The 24,864-nt window shown below is 64.4% G+C and overlaps 1 protein-coding gene across 3 annotated transcripts in view; it reads left to right on the forward strand.

Annotated features, from left to right (window-relative positions):
- The window catches only part of ABCC2 (ATP binding cassette subfamily C member 2), a 99,573-nt gene that overhangs the window by 40,494 nt on the left and 34,215 nt on the right, over positions 1-24,864 (forward strand). For 2 of the 3 annotated variants that reach the window (XM_089780324.1, XM_089780326.1), the window contains exons 13-21: positions 565-711; positions 4,478-4,562; positions 7,148-7,214; positions 8,596-8,722; positions 14,904-15,080; positions 17,492-17,659; positions 18,229-18,288; positions 18,839-19,025; positions 22,094-22,214. In XM_089780324.1, coding sequence (XP_089636450.1) covers positions 565-711; positions 4,478-4,562; positions 7,148-7,214; positions 8,596-8,722; positions 14,904-15,080; positions 17,492-17,659; positions 18,229-18,288; positions 18,839-19,025; positions 22,094-22,214 — 1,139 coding nt within the window. The remainder of the gene's footprint in view (positions 1-564; positions 712-4,477; positions 4,563-7,147; positions 7,215-8,595; positions 8,723-14,903; positions 15,081-17,491; positions 17,660-18,228; positions 18,289-18,838; positions 19,026-22,093; positions 22,215-24,864) is intronic. The other variant, XM_089780325.1, reaches the window with a different exon arrangement.

The following is a 24,864-nucleotide window of genomic DNA, read 5'->3' on the forward strand; positions in this document are numbered from 1 at the left end:
CCCCACTGTGATGGCGCGTTGGGGTTTTCCCGTCTACTGCACCCCGGTAGTGGCATGAACAGACTCCACCAGCCAGTAGAATAGGGGAGTTTATTGCTTCTCCAGGATACAGCCCAGCACAGATGTCATCTGGTTCCAGGGCAGGCCTAGGATGCCTCAGCCCCCCTTGAGATGGGGGAGCCTGGGCCCCTAAATCCCAGCCCGTTGCCTAGGCTGTCTCCTCCATGATCCCAGCCAGAAACCTAACTCACTTCCAGCCCTGCCCCCAGCCAGTGCTCCACTCCCCTTCTTCCCATTGTTCCTCTCCCTGGGAGATCACTGGTCGGACAGGTTCGGAGCCCCCTTGCCTAGTGACTCATCCCCTGCCCTGCTGGGCCGTGCTGCAGCCAGTGGGGGTCACCCCCAGCCCACTGCCCAGCACAGCAACCAGCAAGGTGCCCCCACTACGTCACACCCACGCAGGAGCACATGCGGGTGGCCCTGGGGGCGGGACTCCAGCAGAGCACAGCGCAGTGTGGGGGGATGGGGCGTGGCTGCCGTGCCCCTCTCACCGCCTGCCCCCAGGTGTCTGTGGCCAGCTTCGCCGTCTACGTCCTGGTGGATGAGAACAACGTCCTGGATGCACAAAAGGCTTTTACCTCCATCTCCCTCTTCAACGTGCTGCGCTTCCCCATGGCCATGCTGCCCATGGTCATCTCCTCCCTGGTGCAGGTGAGCCCCTGGGCCCGGCAGCGTTAACCCCCACACAGCGGGCGGGACCATGGGATCCGTGTGGGGGCCTGGGGCTCAGTGCTGCTTGCAGAGGCCGGGGGGACAGGAGGGGAGGGCTTGGGCCCAGGGCTCCACTCCCTCCGGGCTCTCGTTCGTTGCTCTGGGCTTTGCGTGTGTTGCCAGCATTGGGGCCTGTCCCTCTCTGGGGGCGGGGATCTTCGCTGACAGTGCCCGGCCCCCGTAGCCCTTTGGGTCCCGCCTTTGGCCTGGGCCGGCATCCTGCGCAGAGCCCGAGGGACAGCCGCAATAGCGGTGTCTCTGCTACCGCTAGAGCCAGCCGGCCCTACGGTCTCTCTCGATCTCCGTGCCGTGGGGCCGCAGCGTGGGTGACAAAGGGCAGGCAGACGGCAGCCCAAGCACAATAGTTCGGACGTTTGAGGCTCTGAGATGGCTCCCTCTGGTCCAGACGCTCCAACCATCTTTAGTAGCCCATCAGCTTGGCTGCTGCTTGTGCACCATGGCGACAAATCACTGCAGACAGCTGGGCCGTGATTTGTCAACAAATGGTTCTCCAAACCATCCCCCTCTCTCCCTCCCCCACCTCCGCGCTTCAGGGACCGTCTCACAAACACCCCTTACGGACCCAAGCCACCTTCTGTTTCTAGTCCAACTGTTTTCTGATCCAGAGGAAATCTGGGGGTGGGGGCCTGTCCTAGACTTGAGGAGCCTGAGCAAGTTCATCACACTACAGTGGTTGGAGATGGTTCCACTGTCAGCAGGCATCTCAGCACTGGAACAGGGGGACTGGTTCTTGGCCCTCGACCTGCAGGACGTGAACGTCCATATCACTAGCCACCTTCCCCCAGTTCACCCTGCAGCCGGACCATTACCAGCGCACGGTGCTCCCCTCTGGCCTTTCGACGGCACCCGGGGTCTTTCCCAAGGTCCTCGCAGTGGTAGTGAGCACCCAAGCAAACAAGGGATTGTCATCTTTCTGTCTGCCTCCTCAAGGCTCTGTCTGGAGTCAAGGCTGTCGAAGCCTTAAGGAAAACAATGGACCTTTTCTCCAACCATGTTATTTTTCCAGATTAACATGCCACGTGCCACCAACTGGATGCTCTTCAAGCCAGAACCTTGCTCACTGATTTTCTGCAATAGTGAATCTCATTCCCACTAGGAGAGCCAGCCTGCGGGTCTGCCAGGACACGCCTCTAGCTGCCACACAGTGTAAATCGCGCCAGGCTACACATGCGCTGTCTCCAGGCATGGCTAGACACAGCCTCTCAATACCAGCAAGACCAAGGCCTCATTAGACTGGTGCACCCCCCCCAACATGTCTGCATGGGGGTTCCTTTTCTACAGCCAGCACCATTCTGGATACTGACGGCTGTTGGGGAGCTCGTCTGCAGACCCACCCTGGGTAGGGCAGGTGGCCCCTCAGAATCCACGTCGCCCATCAGCCTCCTAGAGCTGAGGCCCATGGGCGTAATGCCGGACAGCGCTGCCTGCAGGTTCTGCATCGGGGCGCATGGGGGGACCTAAGGCCTGGGGGCTGAATGCAGCCCCCAGCTTGCCTGGATCCTCTCCCCAAGGCTCTGGGCTCTCTTCCCAGCACTGCCATTCCATACCCTTCCCGTGGGGCTGGAGCACACACAATCTACTAGCCCGGGCCCCCTAGGTTCTGCTGTGCATGGGGAATGCAGGGAGCGTCTTTCTGCTTCTTAGTGGGGTCCATGTCCAGGAGGGTTTTTTGGTTTGTTTTTTGCTTCACTTCTCACTTGTGAGACTGATTTTTCTGTGGCTCAGCGGCTCCCAGCCCGAAAACGGTTCCCTACCCCTGGTCTACATCATCAGACGAGGGAGCCAGGTCACAATCCCTGAGCTCAGAAGGCCTGACACTGTGGAACTAGTGTGTCCAGCACGACAGCAGCATTCTCAGCCACAGGCCTCCCTGAGCATCAGAGCACCATAGCAGGCGCAGTAAATGGGCGGTTCTCACGAGACCACACGTGGCAATTGGCCACGACACCCCTGCAGCAACGATTCCACGGCAGGAAGTTCCCAAACATGGGTCTCTTTGCTACACCCGACAATGCCAAATGTCTGCGGTTCTGCTCGAGAGCCAGACGCCTCCAGTCTCGAGGTGACGCCTCCCCCTCGCATGAAAGCACCCCTCCACCAAGCCTTCCCACCATGGCCCCTGCCGTGCAAAGTACTTGACAAGATACAGGTGGATCAAGCCAGAGTCGTTCTCCATGGCTATGAGTTTGGTAACTAGCTCGTGCATGGAGGCCTGTCCACCAGTCGCTCCACATTGGCTCCACAGCCTTCATCCCAGCCTCCATCCCAGCCTAGAATTTCTCCAGCTGAAGGCTCAGCTCCAGCATGGTTCAGGGGTCTGGAGATGCGTGGTTCCGAAGAGGTGAAAGTGATTCTCTCATACAACAGGCATGAGACAATTCCCCGCGCTTGCCTCTCTCTATGGGAAAGATTCCGGGTTGGGTGCGATAGCAAACGGCTGGCCATGAATGCTCTTTCCACTCATCCTAGGGCTATGCCCAAGTTCCAGGCGCATGCACCTCGCCAGCATCACTGCATCCACTCCCAGAGAGAAGGTCAGTCCAGAATTTCCTACCCGGGGGCAAAAACATTCCTTTTGGGCCTTTACTGTCAAATATGGGACCCCCCGCAGCTTGGGATCCCAGCCCAGTTCTGGGCTCCCACAGGACGTCCGTCTGAGCCCCAGGCAACGAGCCTCCACGCCCACCTATCCATGAAGACAGCATTTCTCGCCACCGTCACATCGGCCCACCGGGCAGGAGAGGTGCGCTCACGACGCCCTCTTCACACGGTCTTTCACAACGATATGGTCACGTAATGACCTCGCCCAGCGTTTACCCACCGTGCTGTCCTGCTTTCACCCAACCCAAGCCATTCGCCTTCCTTTCTCTCCCCGAGCAATGAGCCAGCTGACAGCGAGCCACCCTGCACAGGCTGGATGTCAGATGTGCATTAGCCTTTTACAGGGACAGAACCAAAGCTTAGTCCTCTCCATGGTGGACAGACCAGAGGGAGCCTGGGGGTAGGTCTGCCCCAGGGAGTTACTTCCAGATTGTAACGCCCCAATGTCAATTTCAGAACAGCGCTGCTCCTCGTCGCATGCAGGAGTTACTATTGCAAACAGGCGTGGGAGTGCAGGCGCTTGCCTGGCCCTTGCACAATAACTCCCCAGTGTCGACATGCCCTGGACTGGAAGGACCTTGAGAGGTCGCCATGTTCAGCCCCCACCCTCACGGCGAGCTCAGTATTATAGAGCATCCAAACAGCCTCGCTCGACGGCTCTCCGTGCGCGTGCCCCTCTGCCCCACGCCAGACTGCCAGCCCCACGTGGCACCAGCGGGCTGGTGCTGTCAGCTGCCCTGTCAGCCTCAAAGCCCGGCCTTCCGCGGGGGCGCTGTTTGCAGTCACGGCCAGTGGGCACTGCTACCGAAGATCTCCGATCCCAGGCGTAGGAGGCGCTGCGGTGCCAACAGGGGCGCGCCCATAGGGAGGCGCATCTCGAATCCCTATTACTGCACCGAGGGGGAAGGTCCCTTGTCGTCAGGGTGCCCCACGCCTGTGCCGTGCCGTGCCGCCTCGTGGCAAATGCAGAACTGGGGAGCTGCCCCAGGACGGGAGGCTTGGGCAGGGAGGTTCTCGAGCTCCCTTCCCCCTTGGCTGGATCTCGTCTCTCACCTGCGTGACCCCCTCTCCCCTGCTCCTACAGGTCAGCGTGTCCACCGAGCGGCTGGAGCGCTACCTGGGCAGTGGCGACTTGGACCCCTCGGCCATACGGCACGAGCCCCAGGATGGTAAATAAACGGCCACTGCCACAGCAGGACCCTGGGGCGCCCATGGGGTGGGGGGGAGAGCTCCCACATCACGGGTGTGCTGGGCCCTCCAGTGCACCCCTCCACCTCCACCCTGTGTGGGTCCTTGGCACGACCTGCCCCACTCCCACCCTGTGTGGGTCCTCGGCACGACCCGCCCCACTCCCACCCTGTGTGGCTTTGGTACGATCCACCCTCCACTCCCACCCCCGAGTGGGTCCTTGGTACAACCCGCCCCACTCCCACCCTGTGTGGGTCCTCGGCACGACCCGCCCCACTCACACCCTGTGTGGCTTTGGTACGATCCACCCTCCACTCCCACCCCCGAGTAAGTCCTTGGCACGACCCGCCCCACTCCCACCCTGTGTGGGTCCTTGGTATAACCCGCCCCACTCCCACCCTGTGTGGGTCCTTGGTATAACCCGGCACACTCCCACCCTGTGTGGGTCCTTGGTATAACCCGCCCCACTCCCACCCTGTGTGGGTCCTTGGTATAACCCGCCCCACTCCCACCCTGTGTGGGTCCTTGGTATAACCCGCCCCACTCCCACCCTGTGTGGGTCCTTGGTACAACCCGCCCCACTCCCACCCTGTGTGGGTCCTTGGTACAACCCGCCCCACTCCCACCCTGTGTGGGTCCTCGGCACGACCCGCCCCACTCCCAGCCTGTGTGGCTTTGGTACGATTCACCCTCCACTCCCACCCCCGAGTGGGTCCTTGGTATAACCCCGCCCACTCCCACCCTGTGTGGGTCCTTGGTATAACCCCGCCCACTCCCACCCTGTGTGGGTCCTTGGTATAACCCCACCCACTCCCGCCCTGTGTGGGTCCTTGGTATAACCCCACCCACTCCCGCCCTGTGTGGGTCCTTGGTATAACCTGCCCCACTCCCACCCTGTGTGGGTCCTTGGTATAATCCCGCCCACTCCCACCCTGTGTGGGTCCTTGGTATAACCCGGCCCACTCCCACCCTGTGTGGGTCCTTGGTACCAACCGCCCCACTGCCACCCCTGTGTGGGTCCTTGGTATAACCCCGCCCACTCCCACCCTGTGTGGGTCCCTGGTACAACCCGGCCCACTCCCACCCTGTGTGGGTCCTTGGTATAACCCCACCCACTCCCACCCTGTGTGGGTCCTTGGTATAACCCGACCCACTCCCACCCTGTGTGGGTCCTTGGTATAACCCCACCCACTCCCGCCCTGTGTGGGTCCCTGGTATAACCCCACCCACTCCCGCCCTGTGTGGGTCCTTGGTATAACCCGACCCACTCCCACCCTGTGTGGGTCCTTGGTATAACCCCACCCACTCCCACCCTGTGTGGGTCCTTGGTATAACCCCACCCACTCCCACCCTGTGTGGGTCCTTGGTATAACCCCACCCACTCCCACCCTGTGTGGGTCCTTGGTATAACCCCACCCACTCCCACCCTGTGTGGGTCCTTGGTACGAACCGCCCCACTCCCACCCTGTGTGGGTCCTTGGTATAACCCCACCCACTCCCGCCCTGTGTGGGTCCTTGGTATAACCCCACCCACTCCCACCCTGTGTGGGTCCTTGGTATAACCCGACCCACTCCCACCCTGTGTGGGTCCTTGGTATAACCCCGCCCACTCCCACCCTGTGTGGGTCCTTGGTATAACCCCGCCCACTCCCGCCCTGTGTGGGTCCTTGGTATAACCCCGCCCACTCCCGCCCTGTGTGGGTCCTTGGTATAACCCGACCCACTCCCACCCTGTGTGGGTCCTTGGTATAACCCCGCCCACTCCCACCCTGTGTGGGTCCTTGGTATAACCCCACCCACTCCCACCCTGTGTGGGTCCTTGGTATAACCCCACCCACTCCCGCCCTGTGTGGGTCCCTGGTATAACCCCGCCCACTCCCACCCTGTGTGGGTCCTTGGTATAACCCGACCCACTCCCACCCTGTGTGGGTCCTTGGTATAACCCCGCCCACTCCCACCCTGTGTGGGTCCTTGGTATAACCCCACCCACTCCCACCCTGTGTGGGTCCTTGGTATAACCCCACCCACTCCCGCCCTGTGTGGGTCCCTGGTATAACCCCACCCACTCCCGCCCTGTGTGGGTCCTTGGTATAACCCCGCCCACTCCCGCCCTGTGTGGGTCCTTGGTATAACCCGACCCACTCCCACCCTGTGTGGGTCCTTGGTATAACTCCGCCCACTCCCACCCTGTGTGGGTCCTTGGTATAACCCCACCCACTCCCACCCTGTGTGGGTCCTTGGTATAACCCCACCCACTCCCGCCCTGTGTGGGTCCTTGGTATAACCCGGCCCACTCCCGCCCTGTGTGGGTCCTTGGTATAACCCCACCCACTCCCACCCTGTGTGGGTCCTTGGTATAACCCCGCCCACTTCCATCCCCCCTAGGTGCAACTTAGTCAATTGGTTTGCAGGGTCCTGTGGTACAACACCCCCGCCCCCCCCGCCTCGATGTGCAGAGCTCTGGGGGCAATTTCCCCTCCTGGCCCACATCTGGGGGCCTGTGGGCTTGTGGGGTCCCCTGGGCGTGGGGCCCCATCCCAGCTGAGCGCTGCCGTTCCCTTGGCAGGCTGTGCCGTGCAGTTCTCCGAGGCCTCCTTCGCCTGGGAGCAGGGTGCGGAGCCTGCCATCAGGGGGTGAGTTCTGCATGGGGTCTGGGCTGCGCCGTGGGCTGGGGGCTCCCTGCCTGGGCACCACTTGCCAGGCAAGCCCCCTGTGCTGTCGTGGCTGGCACAGTCCTGGGGTGGGGCTGCACATTTCCATTCGCACCAAACTGAACCCGCTTGCCCTGGTGAGGCCAGGGATGAGGAGTTTGGGGCCGTGGGGTGGGGCCGGGAATGAGGAGTTTGGGGCCGTGAGGTGGAGCCGGGGATGAGGAGTTTGGGGCCGTGAGGTGGAGCCGGGGATGAGGAGTTTGGGGCCATGGGGTGGAGCCGGGGATGAGGAGTTTGGGGCCGTGAGGTGGAGCCGGGATGAGGAGTTTGGGGCCGTGCGGTGGAGCCGGGGATGAGGAGGTTGGGGCCGTGGGGTGGAGCCGGGGATGAGGAGTTTGGGGCCGTGAGGTGGAGGCGGGGATGAGGAGTTTGGGGCCGTGAGGTGGAGCTGGGGATGAGGAGTTTGGGGCCGTGAGGTGGAGCCGGGAATGAGGAGTTTGGGGTCGTGGGGTGGAGCCGGGGATGAGGAGTTCGGGGCCGTGAGGTGGAGCCGGGGATGAGGAGTTTGGGGCCGTGGGGTGGAGCCGGGGATGAGGAGTTTGGGGCAGTGGGGTGGAGCCGGGGATGAGGAGTTTGGGGCCGTGGGGTGGAGCCGGGGATGAGGAGTTTGGGGCAGTAGGGTGGGGCCGGGGATGAGGAGGTTGGGGCCGTGGGTTGGAGCCGGGGATGAGGAGGTTGTGGCCGTGAGGTGGGGCCGGGGATGAGGAGTTTGGGGCCGTGAGGTGGAGTCAGGGATGAGGAGTTTGGGGCCGTGGGGTGGAGCCGGGGATGAGGAGTTTGGGGCCGTGAGGCGGGGCCGGGATGAGGAGTTTGGGGCTGTGGGGCGGAGCCGGGGATGAGGGGTTTGGGGCCGTGGGGCGGAGCCGGGGATGAGGAGTTTGGGGCCGTGAGGTGGAGCCAGGGATGAGGAGTTTGGGGCCGTGGGGTGGGGCGGGGGATGAGGAGTTTGGGGCCGTGGGGTGGAGCCGGGGATGAGGAGTTTGGGGCCGTGGGGTGGGGCGGGGGATGAGGAGTTTGGGGCCGTGGGACGGAGCCAGGGATGAGGAGTTTGGGGCCGTGGGGCGGGGGATGAGGAGTTTGGGGCCGTGGGGCGGGGAATGAGGAGTTTGGGGCCGTGGGGCGGAGTGCAGCAGGGGCCCGGAGGCTTTCAATGGCCTCGTCTGTGGTGCTGTCTGTGGGCTCCATGGCCCGTCTGGCCCGGCTCCCCGTGCGCGAGCCCAGCGACGCAGGAGCCAGGCTGGAGCCCAGGGCGCGTCGCTGCTCGGTGCTGCTCTGGGTCCCACTCTGGTGTGTCGCCCTCCAGGGTCTCTCTGGACGTCGCGCCCGGGCGCCTGGTGGCCGTTGTCGGGGCTGTGGGCTCCGGGAAGTCCTCCCTGGTGTCGGCCATGCTCGGGGAGATGGAACGCCTCACGGGGCATGTGAACGTCCAGGTGAGAGGGCTGCCCGGGAGCTGCCGTAGGCCCCGGAGCGCTGCGTCTGGTGGGCCTCTCGGCCAGCCGTGGAGGGGCGCGTGCCCACCCAGGGAGAGATGGGAGCAGCCTGGTCCTGCCCCAGAACTCCCCCAACTGGCCCCTGGCCAAAGCATCTGAGTCATGACTTGCAGCTCTCCCTGGGGTTCCGGCTCCGGGACCCCTCTAGCTCTGTGGTGCCCCTCAGCCCCGCCCCACAGCCCCTAGTGCTTCCTACACGTGCCGCAGTGGGACCTGGAGCCCCTCCCCTCACTCCTCAAATCGTCCTGCCTGACACGGCCAGTGCCCCCGAGCCATTGCTGGGCGGCTCCTGACAGTCAGCGGCTCCCCTGGCCGATCACAAACGTCCACCCGGGTCAAGAGAAGGAGCAAAGCCTCGGTCTCTAGGGTGCAAGGCCAATTAGGGTCCTGGCCTCCAGCCCCTTCTTCCCCTAGTCCTGGGCACAGGAGTCAGCACTGACCTGCAGCACGTTCAGTCACAGGACTTATCAGCGCTGCCAAGCTCTTTGGATAAACAGCAAACTGCCTGGGGAGGCTGCAGACATTTAAGGGCAGGCTGGACACGCCTGTCAGGGATGGTCTAGCTCTGTGGTGTCCAACCAGCTCTGAAGCAGTAGCCACTGGAGTGGCCCTGCCATAGTAAACTAGCCACACTCAGCCGGCCAAATAGCCACTAGTCGTAGAATCATAGAACCATAGAGCTGGAAGAGACCTGAGAAGGCATCAAGTCCAGCCCCCTGCTCTAGGCAGGACCAATCCCAGCTAAATCAACCCAGCCAGGGCTTTGTCAAGCCGAGACTTAAACACCTCTAGGGATGGAGATTCCACCCCCTCCCTAGGGAGCCCAGCCCAGCGCTTCCCCATCCTCCTAGGGAAAGAGTTTTTCCTAATATCCAACCTGGACCTCTCCCACCACAACTTGAGCCCATTGCTCCTTGTTCTGCCGCCTGTCACTACTGAGAACAGCCTCTCTCCATCCTCCTTTGAACCTCCCTTCAGGAAGTTGAAGGCTGCTCTCAAATCCCCCCTCACTCTTCACTTCTGCAGACTTAACAAACCCAAATCCCTCAGTCTCGCCTGATAGGTCATGCGCTCCAGCACCCTAAGCATTTCAGTCGCCCTCCTCTGGACCCTCTCCAATGCGTCCACATCCTTTCTATAGTCTGGGGCCCAGAACTGGACACAATACTCCAGATGTGGCCTCACCAGAGCTGAATAAAGGGGAATAATCACTTCTCTGGATCTGCTGGAAATGCTCCTCCCAATGCAACCTAATATGCCATTAACCCTCTTGGCTACAAGGGCACACTGTTGACTCATATCCAGCTTCTCATCCACTGTAACCCCCGGGTCCTTTTCTGCAGAACTGCTACTTAGCCAGTCTGTCCCCAGCCTGTACCAATGCTTGGGATTCTTCCGTCCCAAGGGCAGGACTCTGCACTTGTCCTTGTTGAACCTCATCAGATTTAATTTGGCCCAATTCTCTAATTTGTCCAGGTCACTCTGGACCCTCTCCCTGCCCTCCAGCGTATCTACCTCTCCCCCTAGTGTAGTGTCATCTGCAAACTTGCTGAGGGTGCAATCCATCCCCTCGGCCAGGTCATTAATAAAGATGTTGAACAAAACCGGCCCTAGAACCGATCCCTGGGGCACTGCGCTAGAAACCGACCGCGATCCTGACATTGAGCCATTGATCACCACCCGCTGGGCCCGGCCTTCTATCCAGCTTACAGGCCATTCATCCAATCCATACTCCCTTAACTTGCTGGCAAGAATCTTGTGGGAGACCGTATCAAAAGCCTTGCTAAAGTCAAGGTCTATCCCATCCACTGACATTCCCGCGTCCACAGAACCAGTCACCTCATCATAGAAGCTAATCAAATTGGTCAGGCAGGACTTGCCCGTGGTGAATCCATGTTGACTATTACTGATCACTTTCCCCTCTTCCAAGTGCTTCAAAATGCATTTCTTGAGGATCCCCTCCATGATTTTTCTGGGGACTGAGGTAAGGCTGATGGGTCTGTAGTTCCCTGGATTGTCCTCTTCCCTTTTTTGAAGCTGGGCACGACATTTGCCTTTTCCCAATCATCTGGGATCTCTCCTGATCTCCACGAGTTTTCAAAGATAACGGCCAGAGGCTCTGCAATGACATTTGCCAACTCCCTCAGCATCCTCGGATGCAGTAAATCCGGACCCATGGATTTGTGTATGTTTAGTTTTCTAGATAGTTCCTAACCTGTTCTTTCAACACTGAGCGCTGTCCACCTCCACCCCACACTGCGTTGCCTAGTGGGAGCTGACTTTGTCCATGAAGACAGATGCAAAGAAAGCATTGAGCACTTCAGCTTTTCCCACATCATCTGTCACTAGGGGTGTGTCTAGATGACATGCCTCCGTCGATGGAGGCATGTAGATTAGGCTGATCGGCAAAGGGAAATGAAGCCACGATTTAAATAATCGCGGCTTCATTTAAATTTACATGGCTGCCGCGCTGAGCCGACAAACAGCTGATCAGCTGTTTGTTGGCTCCGTGCGCTAGTCTGGACGCGCCGCGCCGACCTGAAAGCCTTTTATCGACATCCCTCTGATGCCTCGTGGGATGAGGTTTACAGGGGATGTCGATAAAAGGCTTTCATTTCGACAGGGGAGTGTTCAGACTAGCGCCCGGAGCTGACAAACAGCTGATCAGCTGTTTGTCGGCTCAGCGCAGCAGCCATGTACATTTAAATGAAGCCGCGATCATTTAAATCGCGGCTTCATTTCCCTTTTTTGAATACACAAATCTACATGCCTCCATCGACGGAGGCATGTAGTTTAGACGTACCCTTAGTTACCTCCCTCATCCAGTAAGCGCCCCACGCCCTCTCTGATCACCCTATTATTGCTAATACGCCTGGGCTACGTCTAGATTGCATCCCTGTTTCGTAAAAGGGATGCAAATTAGACGTATCGCAATTGCTAATGAAGCGGGGATGTAAATCTCCCTGCTTCATTAGCATAAAAATGGCTGCCGCTTTTTTTCGGCACGGAGCTTTGCCGGAAAAAAGCATCAGTCTAGACGTGGATCTTTTGGAAAATAAAGCCTTTTCCCAAAGATCCCTTATCACTTTTTGCGGAAAAGCGTCCGTGCCAATCTAGACGCGGTTTGGCATAAGAAAGTCCCGATTGCCATTTTCGCGATCGGGGCTTTTTTGCGCAAAACAATACCACGTTGTCTACACTGGCCCTCTTGTACAAGCTGCAACAGGGCTTTCGCCCAAACGGGAGCAGCACAGTATTTCCGCAAGAGCACTGACAATCTTACATGAGAGCGTCAGTGCTTTTGCGGAAATTCAAGTGGCCAGTGTAGACAGCTGCTTTTGTGGAAAAACTTGCCAGTCTAGACGCAGCCCCAGTGTTCTGTGAGTCTATGACCCTCTGCTGGAGGAAGGCAGCATTCTACCTTAGGGTATGTCTACACTACCCTCCTAGTTCTCATCCCACGAAGAGTAACGGTAGTTTGGAATAGGAAGCCTAGTCCGAACTACCTAGTTCGTGCCGCGTGTAGCCGCGCTGCACGGGGTTCGAACCAGTGGGGTTTTAAAAATGGCGGCTCCCCGCTTATGCAAATGAAGCCCGGGAAATTCAAATCCCGGGCTTCATTTGCAAGTGCGATATGCATACATTACCCTCCTAGTTCGAACTAGCGGGGTAGTGTAGACAGACCCTTAGTTAGTGCTGTTTTCCTGGTTGCAGGGTACAGTTACAGCTGGTTATAATGTATAAGCTCAATAGCCCCTCCTCACTAGAACGTTGCTCGGGTCCTTAAGCAATTAATTTTTGTCCTCGGCAAGTAAAATGAAAATGTCCAGGCTTCATTTCAGTCGTTGCTCTGGGACGGGGCTGGGGAGGAAGGCTTCCTTCTGCAGGCTGCCCCAGGGAGAGAGGCCCACCCCAGCCCTCTCTCACCGCAGCAGCTTGGGGTCAGGTGAGACGCGCCTCTCCATGACTACTGCAGCGCCAGCAGGCACAGCCAAGGGAGGGGGGCATGTGCCCCAGCTGGGGCAGGTCCAAGGTCAGCTGCCCCCTGTGCTCCCCAGCCAGAGTGAGGAATGCAGGAACCGTGCACTTTCCCCTTGCTCCCTGACAAAGGGGTGTGACAGACTGAGCCGGGTCTTGGCACTGCTGAGGGCGTCCGCTCAGGGCGAATTGCTCAAAACCGGGGCTCCTTACAGCCCCAGACTGGAGACCTTCCTAAACAGGCCGTAAACCAGTCCCACCGAGCACTAACCAGACCATTTGTTGTTTTTTCTGTAGCAGACTAACTCGGCTACCCCCTGAAGCTTCAAAACCCCTCCAACACCCCAGCTCTCTGTGCCCCAATCAGCCCTGGGCCTGCCCACAGGTGAGGGGTTTAGAACCCAATCTCACCTCCCCCGAACGGGTTCTTCCGGTCCCAAGAAACCAGCCCCAGGTCCCAGGTCAATTTACACTCTGGATCTTACCCACAAGATCACACTGAGCCAAACCTTTAGAATCTAAACTCTAAAGGTTGGTTACTACAAGGAAGAAACGCATGAGAGTAGGGTTGTTACATAAGAACATAGGAACGGCCGGACTGGGTCAGACCAAAGGTCCATCTAGCCCAGTATCCTGTCTGCCGACAGTGGCCAGTGCCAGGTGCCCCAGAGGGGAAGGACCGAAGACAATGATCAAGCGATTTGTCTCCTGCCATCCCTCTCCAGCCTCTGACAAACAGAGGCCAAGGACACCATTTTATCCCCTGGCTAATAGCCTTTTATGGACCTAACCTCCATGAATTTATCCAGCTTCTCTTTAAACTCTATTATAGTCCTAGCCTTCACAGCCTCCTCTGGCAAGGAGTTCCACAGGTTGACTACACGCTGTGTGAAGAAGAACTTCCTTTTATTAGTTTTAAACCTGCTCCCCATTAATTTCATTTGGTGTCCTCTAGTTCTTCTATTATGGGAACTAATAAATAACTTTTCTTTATCAGCCCTCTCCACACCACTCATGATTTTATAGACCTCTATCATATCCCCCCTCAGTCTCCTCTTTTCTAAACTGAAAAGTCCCAGTCGCTTTAACCTCTCCTCATATGGGACCCGTTCCAAACTCCTAATCATTTTAGTTGCCCTGTTGTAATGTATTGTTATGGTGAATACCTTACATGCATCGAATCTCCCAGTTCTTGATGCAGGCTCGCAGCAGAAATGTTATAAACTGCTATCTTAAAAGTCTCTGGTGTACATCCTGTGTCAGGAGGGTCCACGGTTCTTCCTGGCTCTCTGTCCCTCGCAAGGCTGCATCTGGGATCAGGAGCAGAATTCAAGACAAAACTAGAGAGTGCCACATGGCATTTATATACCTCTCCTGGCATTTTCCTGGCCAGAGCAGGTCACATGGCCCAATGACCTCTCCCTGTGTCCTATGTCATCAGCTACTGGCGGGTTTGCAGGTATCCAGCTTTCCAGGCACATTCCTCAGGTGTGTATTGGCACCTAGTGGGCCATTGTCCCTGGACCCTTGCTGCTTAGCATAGTCACTGGCTGAACGTTCAGTGCCCATTGTCTCATCCAGAGAATCGGCCAGTATCAGCACAGAGCCCATGTTCAGAACTCCACATACAAACGTCCCACATGTGCATGCGGAGCACACGCAGCATCAGTAGAACATGCCAGCTCGCAGGGCCCCCTTTGTACACGCATGGCTGCAGCAGTGATCTTTAAAATCCAATAGTGTGACAAGGGGACCAGCCAGCAATGTCCCCACGCGGTGCCTTCGGCGGGGGGAGGACTGGGGCTGGGGCTAGGGCTTTGGCCACAGCTGGCTCCGGCTCTTTTCTAGGCACATCCCAGTGTCCTGGCCCAGCCCAGCCCTGGCCGTGCTGTCAGGAAGCTGCAGCCGGCATGTGGCAGCGCTAGCGCTGGCTGCTTAGGAAGAGCCGCTGGCCAGACAGACAGACAGAGCCATTCCCGCCTGTGCCGGGCAGGGGCAGCTGAGCCCTAGAGCTCACACCCGGAGATTGGCTCCCTGCGCAGGGCCTGGCACTGCTCCACCCTGGGCCCATCTCCCTGCCTGAGCCCCGGGCCTGAGGCCTGCTCAGGCTGGGTGAAGCAGCCGTGCCTGGCTCTCCCGGCAGGGCTCCGTGGCCTACGTCCCCCAGCAGGCGTGGATCCAGAATGCCACGCTGAGGGACAACATTCTCTTCGGCTCAGCCCTGGATGAGGCTCGGTACCGGAGGGTTCTGGAGGCCTGTGCTCTGCTTCCAGACCTGGAGCTGCTGCCCGGCGGGGACCTCACCGAGATTGGCGAGAAGGTGCTGGGCCTGGCGCGCCGGGGGGGAGGACAGGGCGCGGGGGCCGAGGCCGGAGGGCTTGTGAAGCTCAAGGAGCGTGGTGGCCGGAATGCGCGGTGCGTGGACGTCTGAGGCAGCCAGAGGAGGGGATGGAAGGGGATGGAATGGGGCGGAGGACATCTGGGGCTGAGGAGGCATGTCTGGAGAGAGAAGCAGCAGCCCTCGGTGCGTGTGTGGGCAGGGATGGTGGGGGATGCCCGGAGGCATCTGGAGCGCCCAGGATTAGCTCAGAGCGCAGGGACTGACTGGGGACCCCAGGGGCAATTGGGCTGCAGCGAAGGTGTGGGGCTTGGGGCTGCCGTCTAGAGTATGTAGGGGGAGGCTGTTGGGTACACAGAGCATATGGTGTGGAGGGGGACTATCTGCAGCACGTGGGTCAGGATTGGGGTGCAGGGAGCAGTGACGCTGGGGGGCTGTGCTGGGCACGGACAGGTGTGGGGGTGTGGGGAGCGGTGATGGGGGGCAGTGTGGGGCAGGGAAAGGTAGAATGGGGGTGCAGGGAGCGGTGATGGTGGGAGGGTTGGGGGGCAGGGACAGGTAGGATGGGAATGCGGGGAGCGGTGATGCTGGGGGCAGTGTGGGGCAGGGACAGGTAGGATGGGAATGCGGGGAGCGGTGACGCTGGGGGGTGCTGTGGGGCAGGGACAGGTAGGATAGGAATGCGGGGAGCGGTGACGCTGGGGGCGGTGTGGGGCAGGGACAGGTAGGATGGCGGTGCGGGGAGCGGTGACGCTGGGGGGCGGTGTGGGGCAGAGACAGGTAGGATAGGAATGCGGGGAGCGGTGACGCTGGGGGGTGCTGTGGGGCAGGGACAGGTAGGATGGGAATGCGGGGAGTGGTGACGCTGTGGGGTGCTGTGGAGCAGGGACAGGTAGGATAGGAATGCGGGGAGCGGTGACGCTGGGGGGCGGTGTGGGGCAGGGACAGGTAGGATAGGAATGCGGGGAGCAGTGACGCAGGGGGGTGCTGTGGGGCAGGGACAGGTAGGATAGGAATGCGGGGAGCGGTGACGCTGGGGGGTGCTGTGGGGCAGGGACAGGTAGAATGGGAATGCGGGGAGCAGTGATGCTGGGGGGCGGTGTGGGGCACGGACAGGTGTGGGGGTGTGGGGAGCAGTGATGGGGGGCAGTGTGGGGCAGGGAAAGGTAGAATGGGGGTGCAGGGAGCGGTGATGGTGGGAGGGTTGGGGGGGCAGGGACAGGTAGGATGGGAATGCGGGGAGCGGTGACGCTGGGGCCAGTGTGGGGCAGGGAGCCGGTGACGCTGGGGGGTGGTGTGGGGCAGGGACAGGTAGGATAGGAATGCGGGGAGCGGTGACGCTGGGGGCGGTGTGGGGCAGGGACAGGTAGGATAGGAATGCGGGGAGCGGTGACGCTGGGGGCGGTGCGGGGCAGGGACAGGTAGGATAGGAATGCAGGGAGCGGTGACGCTGGGGCGCGCTGTGGGGCAGGGAGCCGGTGACGCTGGGGGGCGGTGTGGGGCAGGGACAGGTAGGATAGGAACGTGGGGAGCGGTGATGCTGGGGGGCGGTGTGGGGCAGGGAGCCGGTGACGCTGGGGGGTGGTGTGGGGCAGGGACAGGTAGGATAGGAACGTGGGGAGCGGTGACGCTGGGGGGCGGTCTGGGGCAGGGAGCCGGTGACGCTGGGGGGCGGTGTGGGGCAGGGACAGGTAGGATAGGAACGTGGGGAGCGGTGACGCTGGGGGGCGGTGTGGGGCAGGGAGCCGGTGACGCTGGGGAGCGCTGTGGGGCAGGGAGCTGGTGACGCTGGGGGCAGTGTGGGGCAGGGACCCGGTGACGCTGGGGCGCGGTGTGGGGCAGGGAGCTGGTGACGCTGGGGGCAGTGTGGGGCAGGGACAGGTAGGATAGGAATGCGGGGAGCGGTGACGCTGGGGGGCGGTGTGGGGCAGGGAGCCGGTGACGCTGGGGGGCGGTGTGGGGCAGGGACAGGTAGGATAGGAACGTGGGGAGCGGTGACGCTGGGGTGTGGTGTGGGGCAGGGACAGGTAGGATAGGAATGCGGGGAGCGGTGACGCTGGGGGCGGTGTGGGGCAGGGAGCCGGTGACGCTGGGGGCAGTGTGGGGCAGGGACAGGTAGGATAGGAATGCGGGGAGCGGTGACGCTGGGGGCGGTGTGGGGCAGGGACAGGTAGGATAGGAATGCGGGGAGCGGTGACGCTGGGGGCGGTGTGGGGCAGGGAGCCGGTGACGCTGGGGGCAGCGTGGGGCAGGGACAGGTAGGATAGGAATGCGGGGAGCGGTGACGCTGGGGGGCGGTGTGGGGCAGGGAGCCGGTGACGCTGGGGGGCGGTGTGGGGCACAGGCAGGTGGGCCAGGCTGCAGGGTTCACCCGCGCCCTCTCTCCCCGGCAGGGCATCAACCTGAGCGGGGGCCAGAAGCAGCGGGTGAGCCTGGCCAGGGCCGTGTACAGCCAGGCCGAGATCTACCTGCTGGACGACCCCCTGTCGGCTGTGGACGCCCACGTGGGCCGGCTGCTCTTCGACGGGGTGCTGGGGCCCGAGGGGCTGCTGCGGGACAAGGTGAGAGCGGGGCTGAGCCTGGAGCAGCCCCTCTGCGGCCCGGCAGCGCTCAGGGCTCTCAGGACGGGAGGCCGGCTCTTGGCAGTGGGAGCCGCTCCGGGCTCTGCACGGGTCTGTCTACACTCCCACCCTCGGCCGAACGACCCTTACTCGTGGAATGTGGAACGAGGCGTGCCGATAGTCCGGATAGGAAGCCTAGTCTGAACTGCCTAGTCCGTGCCGCGTGTAGTCGCGTGTAGCCGCGTGTAGCCGCGTGGAGCCGCGTGGAGTCGCGTGGAGCTGCGTGTGGCCGCGTGGAGTCGCGTGTGGCCACGTGTAGTCGCGTGGAGCCGCGTGGAGCCGCGTGGAGTCGTGTGCGGCCGTGTGTGCCCGCGTGTAGTCGTGTGAAGCCGCGTGGAGCCGCGTGTAGTCGCGTGGAGCCGCGTGGAGCCGCAGGCACAGAGTCTGCACTAACAGGGATTTAAAAATGGCGGTGCCCGGCAACATGCAAATGAACCCCCGGGAAATTCAAATCCCGGGCTTCATTTGCAACTCCGGTTGCCTACATTAACCACCCTCGTTCGAACTAGGGGGGTAGTGTGGACAGACCCCACTGCAGGGAGCAGCAAGGGGGAATCTGGCAGGTGGGGGTGAGTGAAGGGGGCCCCACACATCCCCAGACGGGGGGGGCCTAGGGGCGGGTCCCCAGGTGGGGGAGGGGGAGGGAGGGCCTGGGGGTGGGTCCCTAGGTGGGGGTGGCAGAGGGAGGACCTGGGGGCGGGTCCCCAGCCACGAGTGGGGAGGGCCTGGGGGCAGGTCCTCAGGTGGGGGTGAGGGAGGGCCTGGGGGGGCGGGTCCCCAGGTGGGGGAGGGCCTGGGGGGCGGGTCCCCAGGTGGGGGAGGGCCTGGGGGGCGGGTCCCCAGGTGGAGGAGGGCCTGGGGGGGCGGGTCCCCAGGTGGGGGAGGGCCTGGGGGGCGGGTCCCCAGGTGGGGGAGGGCCTGGGGGGCGGGTCCCCAGGTGGGGGAGGGCCTGGGGGGGCGGGTCCCCAGGTGGGGGAGGGCCTGGGGGGTGGGTCCCCAGGTGGGGGAGGGCCTGGGGGCGGGTCCCCAGGTGGGGGTGGGGGTGCATTTGTTTCCCACCAGGAGCAGGGGGTCCTGCCCCATTGTACCCTGTAACCTCGGGGCCGTTCTCCGCTGCAGACCCGGATCCTGGTGACTCACAGCGTCAGCTTCCTGCCAAGGACGGATGAGATTGTGGTGCTGGTGGCCGGTGCGGTGTCTGAACAGGGCTCCTATGGCACCTTGCTGGCTAATGGGGGGACCTTCGCTCAGCTCCTCAGCACATATGGGAGCCAAGAGGGGAGCGCCCCCGAGGGGGAGGCCACAGGTACGGGGGCATGTGCTGGGCTCAGGCTCAGCTTCCCACAGGGGCCTGGGCAGGTCCCCCATGGCTGCTGGTGTGATTCGTATTCCTCGTGTCGGGGGACGAGAGAGCTCGGGTCTGTTTCTGCCCTTCTCCGCCTCCCGGAGCACCAGCAACACAGCCAGTGCTGCCCTGAGCCCGGCGGGACTGTCAGTCTGGTCTCCAGATCAGGCGGCGGCCGGAGCCCGTGGCTCTGCAGGGACCCAGGCCGGCTGCGGATCAGGCGGCGGCCGGAGCCCGTGGCTCTGCAGGGACCCAGGCCGGCTGCGGATCAGGCGGCGGCCGGAGCCCGTGGCTCTGCAGGGACCCAGGCCGGCTGCGGATCAGGCGGCGGCCGGAGCCCGGGGCCCTGCAGGGACCCAGGCCAGCTGCGGATCAGGCGGCAGCCGGAGCCCGGGGCCCTGCAGGGACCCAGGCCGGCTGCGGATCAGGCGGCGGCCGGAGCCCGGGGCTCTGCAGGGACCCAGGCCGGCTGCGGATCAGGCGGCGGCCGGAGCCCGTGGCCCTGCAGGGACCCAGGCCGGCTGCGGATCAGGCGGCGGCCGGAGCCCGTGGCCCTGCAGGGACCCAGGCCGGCTACGGATCAGGCGGCGGCCGGAGCCCGTGGCTCTGCAGGGACCCAGGCCGGCTGCGGATCAGGCGGCGGCCGGAGCCCGTGGCTCTGCAGGGACCCAGGCCGGCTACGGATCAGGCGGCGGCCGGAGCCCGTGGCCCTGCAGGGACCCAGGCCGGCTGCGGATCAGGCGGCGGCCGGAGCCCGTGGCTCTGCAGGGACCCAGGCCGGCTACGGATCAGGCGGCGGCCGGAGCCCGGGGCCCTGCAGGGACCCAGGCCGGCTGCGGATCAGGCGGCGGCCGGAGCCCGTGGCTCTGCAGGGACCCAGGCCGGCTGCGGATCAGGCGGCGGCCGGAGCCCGTGGCCCTGCAGGGACCCAGGCCGGCTGCGGATCAGGCGGCGGCCGGAGCCCGGGGCTCTGCAGGGACCCAGGCCGGCTGCGGATCAGGCGGCGGCCGGAGCCCGGGGCTCTGCAGGGACCCAGGCCGGCTGCGGATCAGGCGGCGGCCGGAGCCCGTGGCCCTGCAGGGACCCAGGCCGGCTGCGGATCAGGCGGCGGCCGGAGCCCGTGGCCCTGCAGGGACCCAGGCCGGCTACGGATCAGGCGGCGGCCGGAGCCCGTGGCTCTGCAGGGACCCAGGCCGGCTGCGGATCAGGCGGCGGCCGGAGCCCGTGGCTCTGCAGGGACCCAGGCCGGCTACGGATCAGGCGGCGGCCGGAGCCCGTGGCCCTGCAGGGACCCAGGCCGGCTGCGGATCAGGCGGCGGCCGGAGCCCGTGGCTCTGCAGGGACCCAGGCCGGCTACGGATCAGGCGGCGGCCGGAGCCCGGGGCCCTGCAGGGACCCAGGCCGGCTGCGGATCAGGCGGCGGCCGGAGCCCGTGGCTCTGCAGGGACCCAGGCCGGCTGCGGATCAGGCGGCGGCCGGAGCCCGTGGCCCTGCAGGGACCCAGGCCGGCTGCGGATCAGGCGGCGGCCGGAGCCCGGGGCTCTGCAGGGACCCAGGCCGGCTGCGGATCAGGCGGCGGCCGGAGCCCGGGGCTCTGCAGGGACCCAGGCCGGCTGCGGATCAGGCGGCGGCCGGAGCCCGGGGCCCTGCAGGGACCCAGGCCGGCTGCAGATCAGGCGGCGGCCGGAGCCCGTGGCCCTGCAGGGACCCAGGCCGGCTGCGGATCAGGCGGCGGCCGGAGCCCGTGGCCCTGCAGGGACCCAGGCCGGCTGCGGATCAGGCGGCGGCCGGAGCCCGTGGCCCTGCAGGGACCCAGGCCGGCTGCGGATCAGGCGGCGGCCGGAGCCCGTGGCTCTGCAGGGACCCAGGCCGGCTACGGATCAGGCGGCGGCCGGAGCCCGTGGCCCTGCAGGGACCCAGGCCGGCTGCGGATCAGGCGGCGGCCGGAGCCCGTGGCTCTGCAGGGACCCAGGCCGGCTACGGATCAGGCGGCGGCCGGAGCCCGTGGCCCTGCAGGGACCCAGGCCGGCTGCGGATCAGGCGGCGGCCGGAGCCCGTGGCTCTGCAGGGACCCAGGCCGGCTGCGGATCAGGCGGCGGCCGGAGCCCGGGGCCCTGCAGGGACCCAGGCTGGCTGCGGATCAGGCGGCGGCCGGAGCCCGGGGCCCTGCAGGGACCCAGGCCGGCTGCGGATCAGGCGGCGGCCGGAGCCCGTGGCCCTGCAGGGACCCAGGCCGGCTGCGGATCAGGCGGCGGCCGGAGCCCGGGGCCCTGCAGGGACCCAGGCCGGCTGCGGATCAGGCGGCGGCCGGAGCCCGGGGCCCTGCAGGGACCCAGGCCGGCTGCGGATCAGGCGGCGGCCGGAGCCCGGGGCTCTGCAGGGACCCAGGCGTCTGTCCCACGGAAACTGGCCCCAGAGCGTGTCTCTTCTTCCCCATTCAGCTTGGCCAAGCCCCAGGCTGCAGCTGGGGCCTGTGCTTGGTGCGGCCTGGGCCTGCCCCATGTGGCTTAGCTCACCGCGCAGTCCAGCGAAGCCCGAAACCCGCTCTGGGCTGTCCGGGGGGGCAGAGGCACGGGACAGTTCCGCCTAGGGAACATTGCCCTCTTCCTCCAAGGGCACGGGGTCCCCTCCAGCTCACAGCGGGGGCTGCCTGGCCCCAGGCCCCATCCCCAACAGAGGCATCCACAGCAGGGCGAGAGCTTGGACCCGTCTCCTGGCAGCGAAGGAGCTTGGCAGGCCATGGCCCCTGCGCAGGGCTGGGAATCCCCTCTCCCTGCTGTTCGGTGCCAGGGTCCGCTCCAGCCCGACATTGTTCAAGAGCCCTTCGCGCCCCGGCCGTCCATCCCCATCCGGCCTGGGGGCACGCCAGCGCCACGGGCCCCATGCACACGTCAGTACATGTGGCAAGGCATGGCCCCGTGGGGCACTGCTGGGTGGGAGGACAGCCCAGGAGCCGTGTGCTGGTCCCTGGCCAGCGCCTAAAGCCGCCTCCAGCCGGGCAGCTCCTAACGCCCGTGTCTACTGCTCAGCGTGGGCGGCAGAGGAGTTGGACGAGGTCCCGGAGGCTAGTCCGGAGGAAGTGCCAAGCGACATAGTCACCATGACCCTGAGAAGAGAGGCCAGCCTCCAGAAGAGAGGGTTCAGCCGCAGGTGGGTCCTGTCCCCAGCCATCAGCTCTCCTGCCCACCCAGCTCTGTGTGAGCATCTGCCCTGCCCTGGTCTCTGGAGCCCGTGGGGCATGTGGGGCCCTCGGCCCGGGCTGGGCGAGGTCCCTCTGGCTGTCTCCCCCCATGCACAGGGCAGAGCGGGCTGCGGAACGGCTTCCCCTCTGGTCCGACAGGCAACTCGCAGGCACTCAGCTCTTCCCCCATGTCACAGAGCAGCCCGAGGCCGGAACTCCCTGGGGGGCAAGCGTGTCTGGAGGAGGGCGGAGGCCTGGATTAGCAGGACGCGGGGACAGTACTGGGCTCAGGGAGGAGTTTCCATGTTTCTCCTGCCAAAGCCAGTAGGTCCAAGCTTGGTCCCTCGCAGTCGCCGGCACAGCCAGGGGGTCCCAGGCCGGTCTCTGGCAGTCGCCGGCACAGCCAGGGGGTCCCAGGCCGGTCTCTGGCAGTCGCCGGCACAGCCAGGAGGTCCCAGGCCGGTCTCTGGCAGTCGCCGGCACAGCCAGGGGGTCCCAGGCCGGTCTCTGGCAGTCGCCGGCACAGCCAGGGGGTCCCAGGCCGGTCTCTGGCAGTCGTCGGCACAGCCAGGGGGTCCCAGGCCGGTCTCTGGCAGTCGCCGGCACAGCCAGGAGGTCCCAGGCTGGTCTCTGCCAATCGCCGGCACAGCCAGGGGGTCCCAGGCTGGTCTCTGGCAGTCGCCGGCACAGCCAGGAGGTCCCAGGCTGGTCTCTGCCAATCGCCGGCACAGCCAGGGGGTCCCAGGCTGGTCTCTGCCAATCGCCGGCACAGCCAGGGGGTCCCAGGGGTGGTTCCTGGCAGTCGCCGGCACAGCCAGGGGGTCCCAGGCTGGTCTCTGCCAGTCGCCGGCACAGCCAGGGGGTCCCAGGCCGGTCTCTGGCAGTCGCCGGCACAGCCAGGGGGTCCCAGGCCGGTCTCTGGCAGTCGCCGGCACAGCCAGGGGGTCCCAGGGGTGGTTCCTGGCAGTCGCCGGCACAGCCAGGGGGTCCCAGGCCGGTCTCTGGCAGTCGCCGGCACAGCCAGGGGGTCCCAGGCCGGTCTCTGGCAGTCGCCGGCACAGCCAGAGGGTCCCAGGCCGGTCTCTGGCAGTCGCCGGCACAGCCAGGGGGTCCCAGGGGTGGTTCCTGGCAGTCGCCGGCACAGCCAGGGGGTCCCAGGCCGGTCTCTGGCAGTCGCCGGCACAGCCAGGGGGTCCCAGGCCGGTCTCTGGCAGTCGCCGGCACAGCCAGGGGGTCCCAGGCCGGTCTCTGGCAGTCGCCGGCACAGCCAGGGGGTCCCAGGGGTGGTTCCTGGCAGTCGCCGGCACAGCCAGGGGGTCCCAGGCCGGTCTCTGGCAGTCGCCGGCACAGCCAGGGGGTCCCAGGCCGGTCTCTGGCAGTCGCCGGCACAGCCAGAGGGTCCCAGGCCGGTCTCTGGCAGTCGCCGGCACAGCCAGGGGGTCCCAGGGGTGGTTCCTGGCAGTCGCCGGCACAGCCAGGGGGTCCCAGGCCGGTCTCTGGCAGTCGCCGGCACAGCCAGGGGGTCCCAGGCCGGTCTCTGGCAGTCGCCGGCACAGCCAGGGGGTCCCAGGCCGGTCTCTGGCAGTCGCCGGCACAGCCAGGGGGTCCCAGGCCCGTCTCTGGCAGTCGCCGGCACAGCCAGGGGGTCCCAGGCCGGTCTCTGTCAGTCGCCGGCACAGCCAGGGGGTCCCAGGCCCGTCTCTGGCAGTCGCCGGCACAGCCAGGGGGTCCCAGACCGGTCTCTGTCAGTCGCCGGCACAGCCAGGGGGTCCCAGACCGGTCTCTGGCAGTCGCCGGCACAGCCAGGGGGTCCCAGGCCGGTCTCTGGCAGTCGCCGGCACAGCCAGGGGGTCCCAGGCCCGTCTCTGGCAGTCGCCGGCACAGCCAGAGGGTCCCAGGCCGATCTCTGGCAGTCGCCGGCACAGCCAGGGGGTCCCAGTCCGGTCTCTGGCAGTCGCCGGCACAGCCAGGGGGTCCCAGGCTGGTCTCTGGCAGTCGCCGGCACAGCCAGGGGGTTCCAGGCCGGTCTCTGGCAGTCGCCGGCACAGCCAGGGGGTTCCAGGCCGGTCTCTGTCAGTCGCCGGCACAGCCAGGGGGTCCCAGACCGGTCTCTGGCAGTCGCCGGCACAGCCAGGGGGTCCCAGGCCGGTCTCTGTCAGTCGCCGGCACAGCCAGAGGGTCCCAGGCCGATCTCTGGCAGTCGCCGGCACAGCCAGGGGGTCCCAGTCCGGTCTCTGGCAGTCGCCGGCACAGCCAGGGGGTCCCAGTCCGGTCTCTGGCAGTCGCCGGCACAGCCAGGGGGTCCCAGGCCGGTCTCTGGCAGTCGCCGGCACAGCCAGGGGGTTCCAGGCCGGTCTCTGGCAGTCGCCGGCACAGCCAGGGGGTTCCAGGCCGGTCTCTGGCAGTCGCCGGCACAGCCAGGGGGTTCCAGGCCGGTCTCTGGCAGTCGCCGGCACAGCCAGGGGGTCCCAGACCGGTCTCTGGCAGTCGCCGGCACAGCCAGGGGGTCCCAGACTGGTCTCTGGCAGTCGCCGGCACAGCCAGGGGGTCCCAGACCGGTCTCTGGCAGTCGCCGGCACAGCCAGGGGGTCCCAGGCCGGTCTCTGTCAGTCGCCGGCA

This window comes from Pelodiscus sinensis, chromosome 8 (genome assembly GCF_052426305.1).
Source record: "Pelodiscus sinensis isolate ZL-2025 chromosome 8, ASM5242630v1, whole genome shotgun sequence".
In the NCBI taxonomy this organism is placed as follows: Eukaryota; Metazoa; Chordata; order Testudines; family Trionychidae; genus Pelodiscus; species Pelodiscus sinensis.